Here is a 21,591-nt window from a genome sequence, read left to right as displayed (position 1 = left end):
ATCCTGCTTTCAACAATGGATAGATCATCCAGGCAGAAAATCAACAAAGAAACGCTGGACTTAAACTATCCTTTAGACCAAATGGACCGAGTAGACATACAGAACATTCCATCCAACAGCAGAACAAACATCCTTGCCAAGTGCACACAGAACATTCTCCAGGATAGGTCATATGACAGGCCACAATACACATCTTGGCAAATTTAAGAAGACTGAAATCATACCAAGTATATTTTCTGACCACAGTGGTATGAAAGTAGAAATCAATAGCAGGAGGAAAACTAGAAAATTCACAGACTGTGGAGATTAAACAACATGCTACTGAACAACCAGTGGGTCAAAGAAGAAATCAAAAGAAAAATCCAAAAATATCCTGAAACAAACGAAAATGAAACACAACATACCAAAACTTGTAGGAGGTAGCAAAAGCAGTTCTAAGAGGGAAGTTTATAGCGATAAATGCATGCCTTAGGAAAAAAGAAAGATCTCAAATAACCTAACTTTACACCTCTAGGAACTAGAAAAAGAAGGACAAGCTAAGCCCAAAGTTCACAGAAGGAAGAAAATAACAAAGATCAGAGCAGAAATAATGGAAATAAGAGACCAGAAAAACAATAGAAAGTATGAATGAAACTAAGAGCTTTTATGTTTTTTGAAAAAATAAACAAATTGACAAACCTTTAGCTAGACTAAGAAAAAGAAGACTCAAATAAATAAAATGAGAAATGAAGAAGACATTACAACAGATACCATAGAAATACACAGGATCATAAGAGACTACTGTGAACAATTGTGTGCAAACAAATTGGATAACCTAGAAGAAACGGGAAATATGCAACTTACCAAGACTGAATCAGGAAGAAATAGAAAATCTGAATGGATCAATAACAGATAAGGAGATTGAATCAGTAATCAAACAGCAAGAAAAACCCAGGACCAGATGGTTTCCCTGGTGAACACTACCAAACATTTAAAGAAGAATTAATACCAGTCCTTCTCAAACTCTTCCCCAAAAATTGAAATGGAAGGAACACTTTCAAACTCTTTTTACAAAACCAGCATTACCCTGATAACAAAGCCAGATAGGTACACTACAAGAAAAGAAAACTCTAGGCCAATATTCCTGATGAATATAGATGCAAAGATTCTCAACACAATATTAGCAACCTGAATTTAACAGCACAATAAAAGGATCACACATCATGATCAAACGGGATTTATCCCTGGGATGCAAGGATGGCTCAACATATGCGAATCAATAAAAGTGATACACCAGTTAGTAGAATGAAAGATAAAAATTATATGATCATCTCAACAGATGCAGGAAAAGCATTTGACAGAATGCAACATCCTTTCGTGATAAAAATTCTCAACAAACTGATTGTAGGAGGAATGTCCCTCAACATAATAAAGGCCATATACAACAAGCCCACAGTTAACATTATCCTCAGTGGTGAAAGTTTGAAAGCTTTTCCTCTAAGATCAGGAATAAGACAAGGGTGCCCACTCTCACCACTCCTATTCAACATAGTACTGGAAGTCGTATCCAGGCAAGAAAAAGAAATAAAAGGCATCCAAATCGGAAAGGAAGAAGTAAGATTGTCTTTGTTTACAGATGATATGATCTCATGTATAGAAAATCCTAAAGACTCAAACAAAACACTGTTAGAATTAATCAACAAATTTGGTAAAGTTGTAGAATACAAAATCAGTATACAGAAATCAGTTGCGTTTCTATACAATAATGACAACCTATCTGAAAAAGAAGTAAAAAATACATTCCCATTTAAAATGGCATCAAAAACAATAAAATACTTAGGAATAAATTTAAGGAGGTGAAAGATCTGTACGCTGAAAACCGTAAGACTCTGATGAAAGAAACTGAAGAAGACACAAATAAATGGAAAGATATTCTATGTTCATGGATTGGAAGAATTAATATGGTTAAAACATTCATACAACCCAAAGCCATATATAGATTCAATGCAATTTCTATCAAAATTCCAATGGCATTTTTCGCAGAACTAGAAAAAACAATCCTAAAACTTGGTACCACAAAAGACCCTGAATAGCCAAAGAAAGAAGGCAAAGCTGGAGGCATCACATTTCCTGATTACAAACTATAGTAATCAAAACAGTATGGTACTGGCAGAAAAGTAGGCACATAGACCAATGGAACAGACTGCAGAGCCCAGAAACGAACCCTCACATATACGGTCAACTAATATTTGAACAAGAGAGCCAGGAAGACTCAATGGGAAAAAGATAGTCTCTTCAATAAATGGTGTTGGGAAAACTGGATAATCACATGCAGAAGAATGACATTGGACCCTTATTTTCGTGCTCACAAAAATTAACTCAAAATGGAGTCAAGTAAGTCCTGAAACTATGAAACTCCTATGAGAAGACCTTCTCGATGTTGGTCTTGACAATGATTTTTTTGAATATTACACCAAAAGCACAAGGAACAAAAGCAAAAATAAATAAATGGTTCTACATCAAACTAAAAAACTTCTGCACAGCAAAACAATCAACACAATGAAAAGGCAACCTACGGAATGGGAGAAAATATTTGCAAGTCACATATCTGATAAGAGGTCAATATCCAAAATATATAGGGAACTCATACAACTCAATAGCAAAAAACCAAACAATCCAATTAAAAAAGCAGAAGAGCTGAATAGAAATTTTTCCAAAGAAGACATACAAATGGACAACAGGCACATGAAAAGATGCTCAACATCACTAATCATCAGAGAAGTCCAACTCAAAACCCTATTGAGCCTCACACCTGTTAGAATGGCTATTATCAGAAAGACAAGAAATAACAAGCGTTGGTGAGGGTGTGGAGAAAAGGGAGCCCTCCCACACCGCTGGTGGGAATGTAAATTGGTGCAGCCACTGTGGAAAACTGTATGGAGGGTCCTTAAAAAATTAAAAATAGAACTGCCATATGATCCAGCAATTCCACTTCTGAGTGTATATCCAAAGGAAATGAAATCAGAATTTCAAAGAGATATCTGCACTCCCGTGTTCAATGCAGCATTATTCACAGTAGCCGAGATAGGAAACAACCTGAGTGTCAGTGTATGCATGAATGGATGAAGAAGACGCGGTATGTGTATATATATCTATTTATACTGTAGCTAGTAGAATAGTATTCAGCCACGAGAAAGAAGGAGGTTGTGCCATATACGATGACATGCATGGACCTTGAGGGCATCATGCTAAGTGAAATAAGTCAGACAGAGAAAGACAGATACTGTATGATATTGCTGGTATGTGGAACCTAAAAATGCAGAACTCGTAGAAACAGAGAGCAGAATGGTGGTTTGCAAGGGCTGGGGAGTGGGGGAGATGTTGGTCAAAGGGCACAAACTTCCAGTTATAAGATGAACAAGTTCTGGGGATCTAATGTACAGCAGGTGACCATAGTTAACAATACTGTATTATATACTGGAAAGTTGCTAAGAGATCTTAAAATGTTCTCACCACAAAAAAGAAATGGTAATTATGTGAGGTGATGGAGGTATTTAATAACTGCTGTGGTAATCATGCAATATATAGGTGTTGTACACCTTTAACTTATACAAAGTTATATGTCAATTAAATCTCAATAAAGCTGTAAAAAAAAAAGAAGAAATAAAATAAATCAGTTACCTCTTCCCCCCATCCATCTCCTCAAATCAGACAGGTAATCCTCAGGTAGTTCCCAGGGTCTCGTTCAAGAATTGAGAAGGAGGGGAGCAGACCGTGCACAGGTAAAGCCTACCAATGAGTGTGAGACTCCTTGGGCGGGTGTGTTGGTCCTAGGAACAGGTCATTGTCTTATGCAACTGGGAATACCCCACCCCAGCTCCTTTTCACTGACACGGAGGTTGGAGAGTTGTTGGCTAAAGGGAGGCACCCTGGGATTTCGTCCATAATGTTTTTTTTTTCTTTTTAACTTTTGGGTTTATTTATTTATTTACTTATTTATTTATGGCTGTGTTGGGTCTTCGTTTTTTTCTGTGCAAGGGCTTTCTCCAGTTGCGGCAAGCGGGGGCCACTCTTCATCGCCGTGCGCGGGCCTCACCATCGCGGCCTCTCCCGTTGCGGAGCACAGGCTCCAGACGCGCAGGCTCAGTAATTGTGGCTCACGGGCCTAACTGCTCCGCGGCATGTGGGATCCTCCCAGACCAGGGCTCGAACCCGTATCCCCTGCATTGGCAGGCAGATTCTCAACCACTGCGCCACCAGGGAAGCCCCATAATGTTTTAAAGGGAAACAAAATCCACATTCCCTTGGAAGTTTCACTGTGCATCACCTACTCCTCGGCTCTAGGGCATATAGCTTCAGTCAGTGTATTTCCCTACACAGGGAGATGAACTTCAGAGGTAGTTAATTTTTTAAAGTATATTATACCTGAAACTAAGACTTTTGATACCAGTCCTAAGGTGTAGTGAGTGGAAAAGAGGAGCAGACGGGGACCTAGGATATCAGCGTTCTGGTGACAGCTCTGATGGGTCCTGTGGCCTTGAGTGAGGCACCTGACCCTTGTATGTTTATTTCCTCATCTGTTAAGTGGGGATAGCAGTATCTGTTATATTTACCTCAAAGGACTGTGGGGAAACTAAAATGGTATAACATGTAAAAGGACTTTGAAATGTGTACTTTGTACAAATACTATAATATAAAATTATATCCCCTTTGGTTTTTATGTTCTTAAAATTGAAAACACTGTTAAGTGTGGTCCCTTAGTGGATCTGCCATCAAGTACTATTTAACCTGGTGATTTTACCCTGATAAAACTACTGATAAGTCGGTAAATGTCATGGCTCTTCTAAATGAAGATAAATCTGAAGACTACCCCACTTGATGACTAAACTGCCATTAGTGGTTGTATTTAGGATGTGTCTTGAATCTAAGGGACCTTTGGTGATGCTGGCCGTCTGGATCTGGTCTCTGCAGGGGTCGATCTCGAACAGTCGAGGAAGGCAGAGGAACAGCAGATGCTGCAGGACGCCCGCCAGTGGCTCAACAGCGGGAAGATACAGGATGTGAGGCAGGCGCGCTCAGGGGCCACTGCCCTCCACGTGGCTGCCGCCAAGGGCTACTCTGAGGTCCTCAGGTAACGTCCACGCACGTGGTCCGGGCTGCACTGACCGGGAGAAGAGGAGTTGGTTGGACGCGGGATGGATTAGGTCATCAGCTGTGCTGCGTTTCTTTGCTGCTTCCCTCCTGGGCCACGCAGTCTCTCCTTCTGTGTTTGCTGGTACTCTTCACCTCCCTCCTCCCGCCACACCGCCCTCTAGCTTCTCCTGACGGGTCTGACGTGAGGCAGAGTTGAGCTGGACTGGCCTGAAGGGGACCTTGCGTGACCGCTTCCAGCTCCACAGTTCGTCATTAGCATCCCTGGCCCCTCCTCTCCTGGTGACATGCAGTACAGAGCAGACTCGCAGTCCTTTTGGTCCTCTTTGGCTCGTTAGACTAACGACGTAGGTCTCGAGCGTGCAGCATCCAGCTGGAGCAGCACGGTCCCACGTACACGAGGAGCCTGGACTCTTCTCTGCCTGCTCCCCTTTCCCTTTACATCCTTCCCCGCTTTGTGAGGCCCTGCTCCTGGGCTTGCCCGGTACCTGGGCTGCTGGCGGCACCGCGTGTGTCCGTGTCGCCAGACGCTCTCACTGCCTCGTGTTCCACCCGGTACGAGCTTCCTGGTCTGCGTGGTGAGTGTCGGTGCACCTTTCTGCCTGGCAGCGTGTTCACGTGCTCGTTTCTTGGACGGCGTCTGGAGGCCCACAGCGTAGGCCGCCTGCGTCCGCCCGGTGCCGCCAGGGCCTCAAGAGTCACGCTGTCCTCCACGCACACAGCTGGGCTGTAGCCTTAGCGTTAGCGAGCGGCCCCCGCACGTACTCCCGTGGAGTCGGAGGTGCGAGCGTGGTGTCCGGGGAAGACCAGCCAGAGAGCTGGTGAGGGAGTGAGAGAATCAGGTGCCCGAAAGCCCCTGCCTGCGCTGCAAAGCCGACAGCACCCCCCCGACGGAGCTGAGCTAGGCGCTGGCCGGCCTCGGGTGCCTGCGTGGTATGACGCGGGTGTGCCAGGGAGCGCCGCGGCCTCTGGGACAGGGTGGTTGCAGCTTACCCGTGGCGGCTCTCAGGCAGCAGCTGGCGCCGACTGTGCCGTAGAGGCCGGGGGGCGGCGCAGGGCAGGGCCTGAAGCGCCAGCTGGGTGGCCGCTGGTGTGGCCCGGAGCTCTGCCACCGAGCACGTAATGGCTGGTTTGGGGTTTCTCCTCAGACTTTTGACTCAGGCTGGCTATGAGCTCAATGTCCAGGACCGCGACGGCTGGACCCCGCTCCATGCCGCCGCACACTGGGGGGTGAAGGAGGCGTGCTCCATCCTGGCAGAAGCCCTCTGTGACATGGACGTCAGGAGCAAACTGGTTAGTGAGCGCCACCCTCTCACGGGGCTCGGGAACAAAAGGCTTCAGGTCCCTGCTAAGTGACCAGGCTTGCTGGCCAGGCTTGGGCATCCCTGGTGGCTGTAGTTCTGCTTCCCGCCCCGTTATCCACGCAGACATGTTGGCTTTGTGAAATAAAGCTCCACTGAGCCGGTCTGCTGATTCTGTTTATGCTGAAGCCCCTAAAACAAACAAACGGGAAAAAAAAAAGATATTTTTCCCCTTAGCAGAAATGAGCAGTGGGGAAGCCCAAGGCCACTATCTGTGGTGAACTATGAAATATTTTGGTTTTACTTTTAATTCAAAGACTTAATAGCTGAGCCCTAGTCACATCCAGTTGTTAAAAAAACGTTGTAATGATGAGATCCTGCAGTTTGGCTGAAAGTAGTCTTATTCAGCCTCACTTCAAGCAATATAGAAGTCCTGCAGCTTCTATCCCTACATCTACTGATTTTCTAGGAATCCAGAGACATGGCTTTTTACTTAGTAGATGTTCTTATCTACCTCCCATCTCTCCTGACGCAGGGTTCATTCTCACATTATGGGTTAGGGTCCTTAACTGTGCTGTTTCCTGAGGTAACCCTTCTCTCACTTAAAGGGAGATGATTCCTGTGACTTAGTCTTTAGTGCACCCATGCCCTGGACCTCCTTCTGAGGCTTCGAAGAGCCCTTTGTTGAATTTATCATAGCAATTAAGAGCATTTTAGAATAGGTACAAGTAGAGATTTCAATTGATCATTTGCCAAGAGGCAATAAACGTTAGAAATAACGTGGTGATTTCCTCCATCCAGCTTTACAAAATATAAAGCCCTGTATTTTAGGGTTTGCTGTTTCTTGTTGTGTTTCCTCTGTGATAGATGAAGGTATTACCACGGTGTCGAGTAGACTAGTCAGTGAAGCAGCTGTCACTGGAGTCAGAGGCATACAGTGGACATCCCCTAGTTCTCTGATAAAGTCCCGTGATCGCTGCGTCTGCTTCCGATTGGTCATGGCGCCCCTTTTCTCTGCCAGGGCCAGACACCATTTGATGTGGCTGACGAGGGCCTCGTGGAGCACCTGGAGATGCTGCAGAAGAAGCAGAGCGTGGTGAGTCTGGGGGGACAGTCCTCACCACAGGCCACACCAGCTGTAGTTTGTCCGCTGAGAGTGGAGTTGGACGTCCCTGCATTCCAGCAATGGCAGTGGTTCCCTCCAGGAATATCCACAGTCTGTTAGAAGAAAATATCCCAGACACTGTTGTTGCTAAAGTTCGCTTGTTATCTCCTCATTATCTTAGAGCCTTCAAGCAGCTGAAAGGCAAACATGACAACGACGACTCTAGTTACCCTTGAGCTCTAGGAAATGAGTGTGGTGTGTTCAAGTCAGAAGTTTTTGCAAATAGGGGTAGAGGACCCCTCATAACTTTTCCTTATGGACTGAAAGGACTTCTTTGTTGACAGAACATCGATTACAGGGGGGAATATATTTCTTAAAAAGCAAACAAACCCACAAAAACTAAAACATTTGGCATTGGACAGTGCTTGGTCAGTGATTCATATTTATTCCATTCATCAAATATCCAAAATTCAGTCCTTTTCTCCCTCTTCTAGATCTTTGATGGTTTCGTTGTCTGTGCCCTTCTGCTTAGTGCAGCACAGGAGGACCATGTAAGCATGGTACCCACGTCCAGACTGCAGGGTGGAAAACCCTGCCAATACTCGGGCGGGTGAACAGGGAGTGAGTCACACTCTGCCTGAAAGAGGGAGGAGTAATTAGGTGAGGAGGATAAAGTCAATCACATTAGGGGCTTGAGAATCTCCTGTTTAAGCAGAGTAGGACAGAAAAAAATCACTAGCTTTCCTTGTGTTTTCCTTTGCATGGGCTGTGGCTCAGGGCACATGAGCTCAAGGTCAGGAGAATGTGAGAAGCTGAGAGCAGTTCTGAATGAAAGACCCGTGTGGTTCAGTGATGGGGCAGATCAGCTGTCCTGCCCTCCCCTGTGCTCAGCACCGTCTGGAGTGGGAAGTGGAGATGCTCATTTCTTCAGGGCTGGCTGGGAAAGCTGCAGACCCAGAGCGCAGGCGCAGCTTGCGGTTCAGTTGTCTCCTCTGATGAGCAGCTGGAATCTATTTCTGAGCAGCAGCAGCCTTCCTAATATAAGATTATAATTTGCATGGTTAGGTGTTTGTTGTTTCTCAAATTTTTTATTCTGAAATAGTTTTTAAGCTTACAAAGACATTGTGGAAATAGTAGAGAGTTCTCGTGTATCCTTTACCCAGCGTGGTTCGGTCTTTGAACATGAGTAATATCCTCACTAAATAACATTTCTATGCTACTGGGAATGGTGCCTGCCTTTGCCCCCTGCATAACTTTGGGGTCCAGGGATTTAAGTACATTTTTTCTAGAGCATGTGTCTAAGTACCGGACAGTTTTTTCCAAGGGCTTATTTCCCATTTGGCACCTGCTTCTTCTTTAGAACCGTTGCCAACTTAATTCAGTATATGGATCATAAAGAGTTCTTTCAGAGGTACTTCTGGCATTTTATCCTTTACACCTAGGTTTTTTGGGACGATTGGGTTTGGATATTTGATGGGGCAGTTTTCACTGAAGCTCTAACGCTTTGGATTTCCTCTTCTCGTTGAATGAGGATCTTTCTCTGTCATTATCTTCCAAGGAGACACAGCACACAGCTGATGTGTTTCCCTTCTCCCCAGTTCTCTCCTCCCCTTTGGTGTTGGTCCAGTAACAGGGCCATTTTAGTTTTTCTCATGGCTGCTGATTTTTTACCAATAGTCAACGTCTTCCCTTTTTTCTGTTTTCTCAATTTCCAGCTTCGAAGTGAAAAAGAGACACGGAATAAGCTCATTGAGTCAGACCTGAACAGCAAGTTGCACGGTAGACTCTTTAAGAAGTAAGATATTTGGGTTTGAGAAATGCGATGAGCCCTGCTGAGTGTGACACGTTTAGCTTGAGAATTTATACAGTGAAGAGACCCCGTGTTTGTAGCCAAATGATCTTTAAACACGTGGGAATGTTTGAGGGGCAAGGAGGTGAGTGGCATTGACTTGTGGGGGGACACTGAGAGTGGGTGGACGTGTTTTAAATTTGTGAATTAACGGAGACTGTGTGCATTGCTTTTTTCCCAGCTTAAGGGTTCTTAGTCCCAACTGCTTCCCTAACTAGAAGGTCTGAGCTCAGGGGCCGTGTCTGTTTTGTTTACACCATACTGTTGCCTAGCATGGTCCTGGCGTGTGAGAAACACTCAGTAAACATTTGTTAAATGATTTTTAAAAAATATTTACCTGCTCACTCATCATGAAGATGCATAGCCCTCCTTGTTCCTGTGTGTTAAACAGGCTGGATCTTCTTCCATCACACTCTCAAATCACATACTAACGCTTAGTCAGCAGAAAACCCAGGATTCAGAAGAATACGGATGTAAAGGAGGATTTGAATATATTTCTGTTACTGCTTCCACACAGAGCTTCATAGACTTGTCCTTCTCATACCGGATCCCCAGTGAGCGTAGGAAATGGTGTGTCCTTTCTGAATTACGCTCAAATTGTCATCTTTAATTTAGCAAAGAGAAGATGCTCTATGAGGAGGAGACACCGAAGCCCCAAGAAACGGAGGATGAAAACAAAGAATCCAGCAGCTCCAGCTCAGACGAGGACGAAGGTGCAGATGAGGCTTCTGAGTCAGAAACCGAGAAGGAGGCGGGTGATGCTGAGACCCTCTGTCCCCAGAGCACGGCGGGTCGCTGCTTGTCACAAGGCAGGTGATGCCAGGGCCCTCAGGTGGAACCGATTCCCTAAACAGAACCTCCAAGTCTTTTTCTTTTTCCTTCCCATTATGTGAAGCTGCTTCAATTCCTGATTTGGGGATTGAAGAAGGAACAAAATCATATTTACCTTTGTGACTCTTATTGATGATACACATCATATGGAGCTTCTTAAGTTTGTTATGTGGCGAGACAGGAACCCCAGCGGTGAGAGTTGGGTGCTGAGCACGGTCAGAGTGCCAGGCTATACATTAGCCTGGGGTTTTGATACACAGTGAGGCAAACACTTAGAAAAGAGACATGGGGGTTTTGCTGAGTAGAGGTTCATCTGCCACAGAGTAGTTCTCATGGATAATTGGGAGCTCGTGATAAACTAAGATTTCACCGTGCCCATGTCCTGCAGTCACCGGCATGTTATTTCTCCAGACTGGTGTCCGCGAGAAGATGTAGTGTTTTCAGTGAGAGGACCGAGTTAGAGGGAAGAGTCCACATTCAGTTTATATCAATAGTAAAGTCTGTGTTTCCCTCTGAACTCTGCCCTAGCCAGCTGCCCATCACGAAGATGTGCAGCTCTTTCTGTTTCCTGGGCCCCAGCTCCCGTAAAGTGGGTCTGCCTTTACTGACATGGTTTCTCTCAGTTGCAAGAGAGCACTGCCTTTGTCCATGTCTCCGTCTCTCAGAGGAAGTTAGAGACCCTTGCTTCTGTAGAACAGACGGGCCCCAGCTAGGTTTGTAGTGTAGGAGACGACCTTTTGTTCACTGAGTCTTGAATTGCTATTCTTAAGCAGGCACAGCTTGCTCTGGAAATGCCAGTGTAGCATCTGTCAAAATCTATACATGTTCATCTTTTTAATATTTGTATTGTTTACTGGGTGCTTACACGTCTTAGGCTTCCAGCATTGTCTGGAACGAGCATCTAGACTTGCTCTGTGCCGGGTCACTGTGTTAGCTACCGAGGCGCTGGCGGAACGGGAGGGCACCGCCGGGGCTGCTGGAATTACCCACGATGTGTCCCCAGGCCTCAGGTCTCCTGTTCCCCGCAGCCCCGCGCCACGTTGCTCTTGGGGTGAAACACCCAGCACCCCTTGATGATGCTGCACTCCTGTTCAGGAACCTTCCAGGACCACCTTCCTGACTCTGCCTGCAGAGTGAGTCCCAAGCCCTGTGGCCCGGCCTTCAAGACCTCTCGTAGTCTAGCTCCCGCTGACCTTTCCAGTGTCGTCTGTAAGTGCGGGTGTGTGCTATCCAAGCCGGATCGCCGGGGTTCCCAGACGAGCCTGAGTGCTCTACCACTGAACAGTTATTCATGCTGTAGCATTTGTTCCTGGCCATCAGATGTTTATTGCATGGTTTCTGGCAGAAGCTGTAGGGTCTGCCAGATTGAAGAGTCCTTCTTTAGGTTTCTCCTGTACGGGAACCTGCAGAGGAGGGACCCCTCCCTGTGCGCTCACCCCGTGTGGACCCCAGCACTGCTCATTCCTCTCGGTTGCAGCGACCTTGGGCTGGGAATTCCAAGTGTGTCACTCCCAGGTCTCAGCACCGCACCTGGCACGTGACAGGCAGCCACATCCGCTGAACGTTTTGCTGAATGTATCTCGGGGACGTAGGAGGCTAGGAAGGCGTGTACATGAGTAAAGCCCATGTCACGTGAGAGAGGTAAACGCAGCCAATGGTGTTCACTAGTATGGTGTTCAAACTGCACTGAGTTTGGGGGTTCATCGTGACACCTTAGGGTGGAGATCAAGGAGGCGGAATAGAAGGACACAGAGCTCACCTCCTCCCACGAATACATCAAAAGTACATCTACACATGGGACAGTTCTCACAGAACATGGTAACACTTCACATTTATGTAGTGCTTATTTATTTATTTATTTGGTTGCGCCATGTCTTCGTTGTGGTGGGCGGGCTCCTTAGTTGCGGCACACGGGCTCCTTAGTTGTGGCATGTGAACTCTTAGTTGCAGCATGCGGGATCTAGTTCCCTGACCGGGGATTGAACCTGGACCCCCGCATTGGGAGTGCAGAGTCTTATCCACTGTGCCACCAGGGTAGTCCCTGTATACGGCTTTTTAATTTGCGACACACGTAACACATTTTTATTTAATCCTTACACCCCCACTCCGAGGTGATGTATTATTGCCTCCACTTTTTAGAACGGAAGTGACACCGCAAGTGAGGTGACTTAGGTCTCACACCTGTGGGTGGTGTGCCCGAGCCCCCGACTTTGACCTGGACTCCTCGGAGTAGCAGGGGCAGAAAGCTAACGCTGGGGGCAAGGGCGAGATTTCCCCAGGGGAGGGGTTGTCACAGAAGAGCTACATACTGGGTCTGGGAGGTGAGATGGAGCCGGTGGAGGAGGGGTGCTCCCAGAGGATGTGTGTGTCTGCGTCAGGAAGGCCGGGCAGGAGTGAGGAGGAGACCGGAGGCGCCAGCAGGTCAGTCTCAGAAGCTGGCGACTGCAGTGAGCTTCCCTGCGCACTTCTGTCTGTGGACATTTTACTCCTGACTAGAGCCCGGCTCAAAGCAGCGTCCTTTGTGAAGCCCTGTCGTCACAGCTACAAGGTTTTCTCACCTCTTCTGACTCCTGTAGCTGTGGTCGGAGCCTTTGTGTTGCTTGGACTACTTAGCGTTAGCGTTACCTCGGTTCTTCTCTCGTCTGCTCTGCTCTCCCCCAACCAGCGAGCTGCGGGAGCGCTGGGACACACCGTGTGTCCTGCTGACCTCCGCGTCCTTCCTGGTGCCCGACGCCGGGCCTTGTGCAGGGCCGGTGCTCAGCACACCCCGGCGGGGGCGTGGGGGGCGGGTGGTGCCTGAACCTCCAGGTGCCGCCTGGCACCCGTGCGCACACTGAGCAGGCCCTTGTTGAGTGCATTCTCCTCTTTTTAAACCTCCACAGGTGCAGCCTCATAAAATGACAGTTTCCATGTGTGTTACATACAACCGTAGTTGTAAGGAATGTTAATTATATTTTGAGGTAAATGTAAGCAGTTTGATTTGGATTTCTGTTTTTCCCTTTCTTTTACTTATTTGACGTATTACTTATCTACTGCTGCATAACAAGCCATCCCAAAACTTAGTGGCAGGTAACACAACTCTTTGTACGCACCCAGTGTTACAGGTTGGTAATTTGGGAAGGGCTCTGCCGGGGCGGCTTCTCTGTTGTCCGTGTGGCAGTGCCAGCACACTCACGAGTGCGATGAGTTGGTGCGTGGCTGAGGGGTGGCCTTCTCCCTTCCTGGTGGCTTGCCGGGACGTTTGGGGCAAGTGGGCCGTGTGTCTCTTGCCATCAGGCAGGCCAGGCCCTGCTCCACATGGCAGCTGAATTCCAGCCTTCATCAGAGAGGGCGAGCTCCGCGCACACGCACTCTCCAGGCCTCTGCTTGTGTCCCGTTTGCTAATGTCCCAGGGGCCACAGAAAGTCACAGGGCCAAGCCCGGAGTCAGTATGAGGGGTACCACACAGGGTGTGGACTCACCTGGAGTCAGCCTGTGACAGTGTCAGTGAGGTTTGGCAGTGAGGTCCATTTCCTGGGGGTAGAGACGTTCAGATTGTATTCAAAGACTGCCTTGAGGATTCACAATAGCCACAAAGACAGTGACGTTAATAATAATAAACTGTTTTCTAGGGACTTAATATTGAGTTATGCTATTTAAAAACATTTTATCTCTAATCTGTACAGCAACTCACAAGACAAGAATTTGAGTCCCTGATTTATCAGTGAGAAAATAGAAGTTCAAATATGCTAAGTAACTTGCCCAGTGCCCCACATCTAGGATGTGGCTTAAAACTGTCCCGTAGTTCATGAGGGGGTTACCCTGGGGCTGTGTTTCTGGAGTCCAGGGACCAGAGGCCCAGCAGCCACTGGACGCAGGCAGACGGGGCTTCTGTCAGCGCCCCGTGAGGGCCCCCTCCCGCTTATGTCACCACAGTGTCCTACACGACCCTCCTTCTGGCCTTATTTCCTGTTGTGACCCCAAGAGCCCTTGTTACTTGGTGGCTGCCTCTTTCCTGACCAGAGGACGTGGGTGTTGTGATTTCCCGGCCCTTCACCGTCCCTCCCGCCCTTCCTCCTGCTGCTGTGTGCCCTCCAGCTTCCTCCACAGCGTCTTCCCTACGTTCCCTCCCTCAGGGGATCTGCCTCTTCTCTGAACCCCCGGAGCGCTTGCTGATTTAAATCAACCAGTTCAGCGCCGGACGTCTTTGACCTTGTGTTGTTACCATGGTTATTTTGCATCGTATGTCTCTTCTTTTTGTAACTGCCTAGAAAGCAAGGTCTGTCTTGTACCTTCTCTGGCTTTTCCTGCCCAACCCCCCAAACAGTAGATTCTTACCTTGTACTTACTGATGAATTTTATATGTGAATTTTATATAGTGTGGAGAAGGTTGTCAGCTCTACATGTGGGAATTAGAATTGGCGCCTCTCAAGACAGGAATTCCACTTGAGTCTGTTTTCTTATAAGAGACAGTGGTTGCCAGAGGTTTCATAGTAGTTTGAATCCAAGCATTACATGGCCCTAGTGATCTGTTTTGATAATGGGTAAACCCTTTCTGTTAGCTGAGAAGTACACATACACACGGATAAGGTTTTCATCCTTGTACTTGTTGCTTCTCTTGTCTTAAATAACAGATAAAAAGCCGGGAGCCATCGTCAACCATTCCGACTCTGAAAGCAAGAGTAGTGCCGCAGAGCCGACACCAGCACCGGCGCAGAGCACCTCCTCCACCTCTTCAGCCAGGAGAGTGAGTATTTTGGAATTAATTTGGATATTTCCCACTATTGCAGTAACATACAGTTAGAAAGGCCTTAAAGGTACATTCATGCTTTTTTTTTTTTTTTTTTTAAATTGAGTATAGTTGATTTACGATGTTGTGTTAGTTTCAGGTGTACAGCAAAGTGATTCGGTTATACATACATATATATCTTTTTCTTTTCAGATTTTTTTTCCTTTATAGGTTATTACAAAATAGTAGAGTTCCCTGTGCTATACAGTAGGTCCATGTTTTTTATCTATTTTTGTATATAGTAGTGTGTATATGTTAATCCCAAACTCCTAATTTATCCCTCCCCCCTTCCCCTTTGGTAACCATAAGTTTGTTTTCTATGTCTGTGAGTCTATTTCTGTTTCGTAAATAAGCTCATTTGTATCCTTTTTTTTAGATTCCACATATGAGTGATATCATATGATATTTATCTTTCTCTGTCTGACTTAACTTCACTTAGTATGATAATCTCTAGGTCCATCCATGTTGCTGCAAATGGCATGATTTCACTCTTTTTTATGGCTGAGTAATACTCTATTGTATATATGTACCACATCTTTATATTCCTGCCTTAGTCAGCTCAGCTGCCATAACAAAATACCACAAACAGGGTGGCTTTAATAGAAATTTATGTCTCACAGTCTGGAGGCCGGAAGTCCAAGATCAAGGTGCTGGCAGGTTCAGTTCATGGTGAGGGCTCTCTTCCTGGCTCTCAGACAACCACCTGGTCTCCAAGTATAATCACACTGGGGGTTAGGGCTTCAGTATATGGATTTGGAGGAGTGGACACAATGTTTGTGTCCATGACTTTGCCCACAGTATATTTAAAAAAACTATAGGGCTTCCCTGGTGACGCAGTGGTTGAGAATCTGCCTGCCAATGCAGGGGACACGGGTTCGAGCCCTGGTCTGGGAAGATCCCACATGCCGCGGAGCAGCTGGGCCCGTGAGCCACAACTACTGAACCTGCGCGTCTGGAGCCTGTGCTCCGCAACAAGAGAGGCCGCGATAGTGAGAGGCCTGCGCACCGCGATGAAGAGTGGCCCCCGCTTGCCGCAACTAGAGAAAGCCCTCGCACAGAAACGAAGACCCAATACAGCCAAAAATTTTAAAAAAAAATTAATTAATAAAAAAAAATAAAACTATAAAGCCATCACCAAACAAATTTGGCTACAGTGTGTTTAGATGACACAGGCCCTAGTAACCTGGGACCAAGGAAATGTTGTCAGTTGCCTATTTTCTTCGTATCTGAAGTTGAGGTGAGCGTATGTGAAGCTCAGATCGGGCTGGGAAGATAGCCAGCGTCCAGCCTTGATTGTTCTGATGACTGCTCTTCTTTTATTACTTCTCGTGTTACATTTTACTTTCCTGAGTTAAGTCTTTACAGTCGATGATGAGTAGAGAGCAGAGGTTGAAAGCACTTGTTGAAATACATGAGTGCCCCCTGCCGCCTCCCCAGGCCGCTCAGAAGCTGCGGGCTCCTCGCTGGCGATGACGCCGCCCCACAGCGTGGGGGCTTGATGTTGAGGAGAATTGGCCCGAGCTCTTTGGAGTGCAGCTCTTGGAAAGCTCTGTGCTTCTGCACATGTTAACTTACTGATCTTCTTAGAGCCTCGTGAACGTGCAGGTGGGATTCTGGTGTCCTTGTGGAAACGAGGAAGTAGAGGCTCAGCTGCGCGTTGGTTTCTGGGAGCGTCCAGCCTCTTAGTCCTGCACGCTCCCCTTGCTTCTGCGCGTGACTAAATCGCCTGCTTTTTTAAGAGGAAAAGTACTAAATTAAAAAAGATACAAACGCACACCCATACTTATTCCACTTTGCTAAAAGAATGCTGGGAAAGACATTTTTTCCCCTCAGAACCAGGGTGGCTTACAAAGAGCCGACAGGATTGATTCTCTGAAGCTGGAAGGAGTATGTAAATATATCCGTTCAGATGATCGGGTAAAAGAAAAATCTAAGCATGGTTTTACATTTCTATTGCGTTTTCACTATGCCAGGCGGTAGAGGTGGCCTGGTTCTGGAGAAAGACCGACGCTTCTAGCAGCGCCCCCCACGGCCCAGGAAGAGGCCTACGGCTGATGGTCTGTAGACCAGATGTGCCCCAGCCTGGTCTTCAGGCTGACACTAGTCTGTGATGTTTTCTGTGGTTTATAGCAAGATGAGATGGTTAAGGACAATGTAAGCTTTCCATGAAGCTTTCTTTTCTAATGTTAAAATTACTTCTCTCTCTTTTTTTTTAATGAAATGATGGTACCGGAAATGGTAATCCATTTCTGAAAGCTGTTCTCCTGGCAAAATTTAAAAACCGGCAACTCTGTGACTTGTACAATTTTTTTTTTCCTTTTTAATTTTGCTGCTCGCTGAAATCTGAAATGCTTAGAACTGCTGCCCTCGATCAGATAAACCATTGTCTTGAAATAAGCAGTCAGAATTTGAGTGGAGTGGCCTTTAGCATCTGTGTGCGTGTTACCTTCCACCAGCTTACCGCAGTCCCATCACAGGACCTTGAAACACAGCGACACCTGGCCCGCCCTGTGTTTTCCAGTGTCCACGTGGTATAAGAGGGGTAAGCTCTTTGCCAGGGTTACAGATGGGCATGTTGAGGCCTGGAGAGGGTTACAGATGGGCATGTTGAGGCCTGGAGAGGTGAGGTGTCCTGTCCCCAGGCACTCAGCGGACAGGAGAGGGCGTGTCACCAGGCCTGGGTCAGCACTCAGCCCGCTGTTGTATTCCTCAGAGCAGCTCTGTCAGGTGGGAGCCTCTTAGGCTGTCTCTGGCCCAGCAGAAAGGGAGCCCTGCCAGGGCCTGGCGGCTGCCAGGTGGGACAGGGCCGCGGCGCCTGGCCTGCCGCGTGCTTCTCCCTGCTCCGCCCCACATCGCCCCACGGAGCTCAGCTGGGGGTGGAAAGAACCATCAGGACCTTTCTTTCCTTTGCTTCGTCCCTCGTAGTTCTCCGGCCTTTTCAACAAGCCGGAAGAGCCCAGAGATGAGTCTCCGTCTTCGTGGAGGCTGGGCCTCAGGAAGACCGGCAGCCAGGACGTGCTGAGCGAGGCGGCCAGGTCCAGGGAGGCCCTGCGGGACCGGGGCGCGTCCATCCACCGCTCGGCCTCCAGCCCCCGCATCTCCGCTGTGCTGGACAACAGAGAAAAGGTGCAGTTTCCTTCCGTGACAGTTCAACCTCGGGAACAAAGGAAAACATTCTTTAGTCCCTAATTTGATTTTGGAAGTACAGAGTCTTTAAAAGGAGACAGGCATGTTGATTAATCGTGTAGCTATTTGCTTGCTATTATTTGCTTGGCCAAGAAAGAAAGAAACCCCTTTTCCTTTTGGCATATACCCTCTGTTCATTCTTCCTTACCCTCCTTACTTAGGGCAAAAAAGTGAGTCAGAAGCGTGAAGATTTGGATATGGCCTAAAAGGTTCCTCTGAACCAATAACAGTAATTTATTCTTTTTATGTTTAGAAGCAGAGTTCCTTGGTTGGGCATTCAATCCTAATGAGGCTCAGGCAGAGTAGCACTTAGAAAAAAAAATTTTAGTGTCTCATTTTTTCATTAATTGATGTATGATCCGGCTACCTTCTCATCTACTGTTCATCCAGAAGGAGCACGTTTCTGTGTCTTCACTCTGGTTCCAGAGTTCACAGGGCTCGCTTGGTGCACCTCTCTGGGGCTGGGTCTCCTTTAACCACAGACCCCTCGCTCAGTGCTGGGTTTCCGGAGACACTCGGGCCCGAGGTGTGTTGGCTGGATTAGCTCTGGGGCCCATTTGTACCTGAGGCTGCATTTGGAGGAAAAGAACTTCAGAGTGCAGTTGCTGTCTGTGGCTTTTCAAAAGCTCCCTGTCTCTGTAGGGCTGCTGCTTGGTGTAATTTGTGCTGCTCTTTCCTGTTTGATGGTCCTGGCTTTTCCCATGAGAATTATTTCCCTACATATTGGTTTTTAATGGAGGAGAGCTGGGAATGAGCCTTTGAATGCTGACCTTTTTTAATACCACTCAAACTGGAATTGGTATTGAATCTGGAAATAAAATTATATAGGTATATTAAGTTCTGCTTTTTTACCCAAAATGTTTTACACTGTGTCAGTACTGTGCCTTCCCTGTGCGTTCCTTGTTTTGATTTTACAGGAGAGAGAAAACAGAAGCTATCTCAGTTCACTGGGGCCGCGGAGGCTCAGCAGCGCCGGCGACCTGGAGGAGAAGGAGAACAGGTACTCCGCACACGGGGGCCCTGCGGCCGTCCTCCCGCTCAGGACCCCTAGCCCTCAACCCGCGCTTTGCCGCTGCTTCGCCCTCCAGGTCGACCCTCCCGTGTGGGTTCGCTTTAGTCCACGGCTGGCTCTGTGCCTGTGGGGTCTGTGTCCACTGGAGTCTCAGGTGCTCCTCGTGCCCAGGACAGGGCCTGTCCCCTGGTGAACACTAAAAATGTGGTTATTTAATTGAATTGATCAACTTCTAATTTGTAAGTAAAGTCTTCCTCATCAGTTAAAATGGATATGGGAATGTTGAGGTGTCGCTGCATCTCAGAGCAGAGCCTGGGCTAGAGCCTTGCTTCTCAGGGTGCGGTCCTCCACCCAGCAGCACTGGGGCCACTGGAAGCCCGTCAGAAATGCGGAGTCTCAGTCCCACCCAGACCTGCTGAAGTAGAGGGGCACTTGCACAGATCCCCTCGGTGGCTGAAAGGCACGTGAAAGCTTGGGAAGGACTGCCCTGGGGGACCTCCCCGGGTTGCCAGCTGTGGTTAGGAAGAGGTGCCAGGGCCGCTCCTGGGCGTCGCTCCGTGTAGGAAGCTGAGGAGGCGCCTTCACCTGCGGCGCACGTTCTCTCTGCCTCCCCCGCCCCTCCTCTGCGTGCTTTGAGCGACCCACACCGGGCTGACCTGCCAGGCTTTCTAACTGAGGAACCAAGTGGCCTCTCCTTACGAAAGGGCTCTAGATCCTCACCATGAGGACTTGGTACCTACTGAGATGGGTTGGCTTTGAAGTTGCTAAAAGGAAGCAGACGGGAAGCCTTAACCAGTCCCCCATCTGTGCGGGGAGACAGGTGTACGAACACCTATCTCTGGAAAAGGGTCCCGTTGCTGTCTCTGCAGCCACATGCGCTCTGCCTGTCCGGCCCCCCTCCCAGTTTATGCCGTGCCCTGGACAGAGGGCAGGGCCAGTGTTTTGTTTTGTGTCCGTCCTGCGTCCACAGAGAGTCGGCTGCTCACCTGGTGCGGAGCGGCCCCCCTGCCCGCCAGCTGTGGAGGGACGCAGCGGAGGGGAGCGAATCTCTGCAGACGGCCGCTCCTTCCACCTACGTGACAACCTACCTGAAGAGGTACCAGGCTCCAGGGCTGGGCGGTGGTTTCCTTCACTCTGGCCACGGGCAGATGGGCAGTAACTTGCATGCCTGTTTACACCCAGTTAGCACCACGAAAACGAATCAAGAATGAATTGCTTTTACATTTCTTGGGAGTAACATCTTAAGTAATTTTAAATCAAAGTTAATTTCTTTCCCTAACTGAATCAGAGTAAGCTAATTCCACGTTCTCCCCACAGACAGATCTGAATATATACTCCATCCTTTCAGTCCTGTAAAATCTTCAACCCGATAGGACTTCGAGTAGACTCTGCGCAGGGCTGAATTTAAATCTCACCCTTGCCCTCACCCAGCTCTCCTTCCTCATCTCAAGTCACGCTTTGGGGGAGGCAGGGAGGGACCTGTAGGGTGTAGCGGGGGCAGGATGGGGACAGATGTTAATTGCATTAAAAAAAATTTCATATTGAAGCCTGTTAATTTAGGGACTTGAGTTGTTTTTTTTTTTTTTATGACTTTAATGGCCCTCAGATCCATCAAGATATGAAACTCGCAAGTTTGGTGCAGAGAAGGTACCTGGGTTTCCTTCCCCTTTTCTCATCTGTATACCCCTTTCTGCAGTTATCTTCTTTGCCATGTACCAGCCAGCAAGCAAAGCACCTTTGCCAGAGCCATTAAGCTATAAGACACACTTAATTAATATTTCCACTTGAACTTTGCTGCTGATGTGGAGGAATCTGATTCTCATTGCTTCCTCTGAATTCTTTCTTCACTTGTACTCTCTTAACCAAACCCCTCCAACTGCCTTGTCATGCCACAGCCTTCATCAGTAGGTTTTTAGGTGATTCTTGGCTACCCTAGACACAGGCTTTGGCCACAGACTGTGTGTTTGGGATCAAAACCTATTTTCACTTGATAGGAATAATCTCGTCAACCAGTTAATGTCGGAATGTGGGGACTGTGCCATAAATCAAACAGCCACTGTCACCTTTTAACGCCCTTCAGTTCTGCAGATACGTCCTGTAAGAGAGGGCTCAACTTTGAAAGTGAGCAAGTACAATTCATTGATGTCACTGAAGCTTCGTCCTACGGCCTCAGTGTTTTTGGCTTTAATGAGGCTGTTGCCTGTTTGTCTTTGAGGGTGAGGCCTTAGTCTGAATAGATAACTTATTACTCCTTATAGCTGGATCCAAGACCAAGAAAACTTCTCTAAGAAAAGAATGTTCTAGAACTTAGGAAAGATGAAGGTGCCATCTTCATCTTCATCTTTAATGTTCAAGCCTGGTGTTATTTTGTGGTAGGGTTGGTGGCCTTCTGGATCCAAGTCATCAGCA

At 47.5% G+C, this 21,591-nt stretch overlaps 2 protein-coding genes across 14 annotated transcripts in view; one reads left to right on the top strand and one right to left on the bottom strand.

Moving 5' to 3' along the window:
• Nucleotides 1-21,591, bottom strand: part of LOC309611006 (uncharacterized protein) — a gene marked incomplete at its 5' end in the record, with an annotated part of 253,615 nt that overhangs the window by 69,593 nt on the left and 162,431 nt on the right. The gene's annotated exons all lie outside the window — the stretch shown is intronic.
• PPP1R12B (protein phosphatase 1 regulatory subunit 12B) overlaps nt 1-21,591 on the top strand; it is a 206,038-nt gene that overhangs the window by 61,388 nt on the left and 123,059 nt on the right. For 10 of the 13 annotated variants that reach the window (XM_082397274.1, XM_082397271.1, XM_082397265.1 and 7 more), the window contains 9 exons: nt 4,951-5,110; nt 6,279-6,423; nt 7,453-7,527; nt 9,252-9,331; nt 10,001-10,194; nt 14,830-14,942; nt 17,910-18,110; nt 19,088-19,170; nt 20,153-20,278. In XM_082397274.1, the coding sequence (XP_082253400.1) occupies nt 4,951-5,110; nt 6,279-6,423; nt 7,453-7,527; nt 9,252-9,331; nt 10,001-10,194; nt 14,830-14,942; nt 17,910-18,110; nt 19,088-19,170; nt 20,153-20,278 (1,177 nt within the window). Of the gene's footprint in view, nt 1-4,950; nt 5,111-6,278; nt 6,424-7,452; nt 7,528-9,251; nt 9,332-10,000; nt 10,195-14,829; nt 14,943-17,909; nt 18,111-19,087; nt 19,171-20,152; nt 20,279-20,788; nt 20,830-21,591 lie in introns of those variants that run through there. The other 3 variants (XM_082397268.1, XM_082397267.1, XM_082397269.1) reach the window with 2 other exon arrangements.

The sequence above is a fragment of the Balaenoptera borealis genome, assembly GCF_965194805.1.
Source record: "Balaenoptera borealis genome assembly, chromosome: 1".
Taxonomy (NCBI): domain Eukaryota; kingdom Metazoa; phylum Chordata; class Mammalia; order Artiodactyla; family Balaenopteridae; genus Balaenoptera; species Balaenoptera borealis.
Note: the sequence above shows the minus strand (reverse complement) of the source record. Positions and strands in the feature narration are given on the sequence as shown.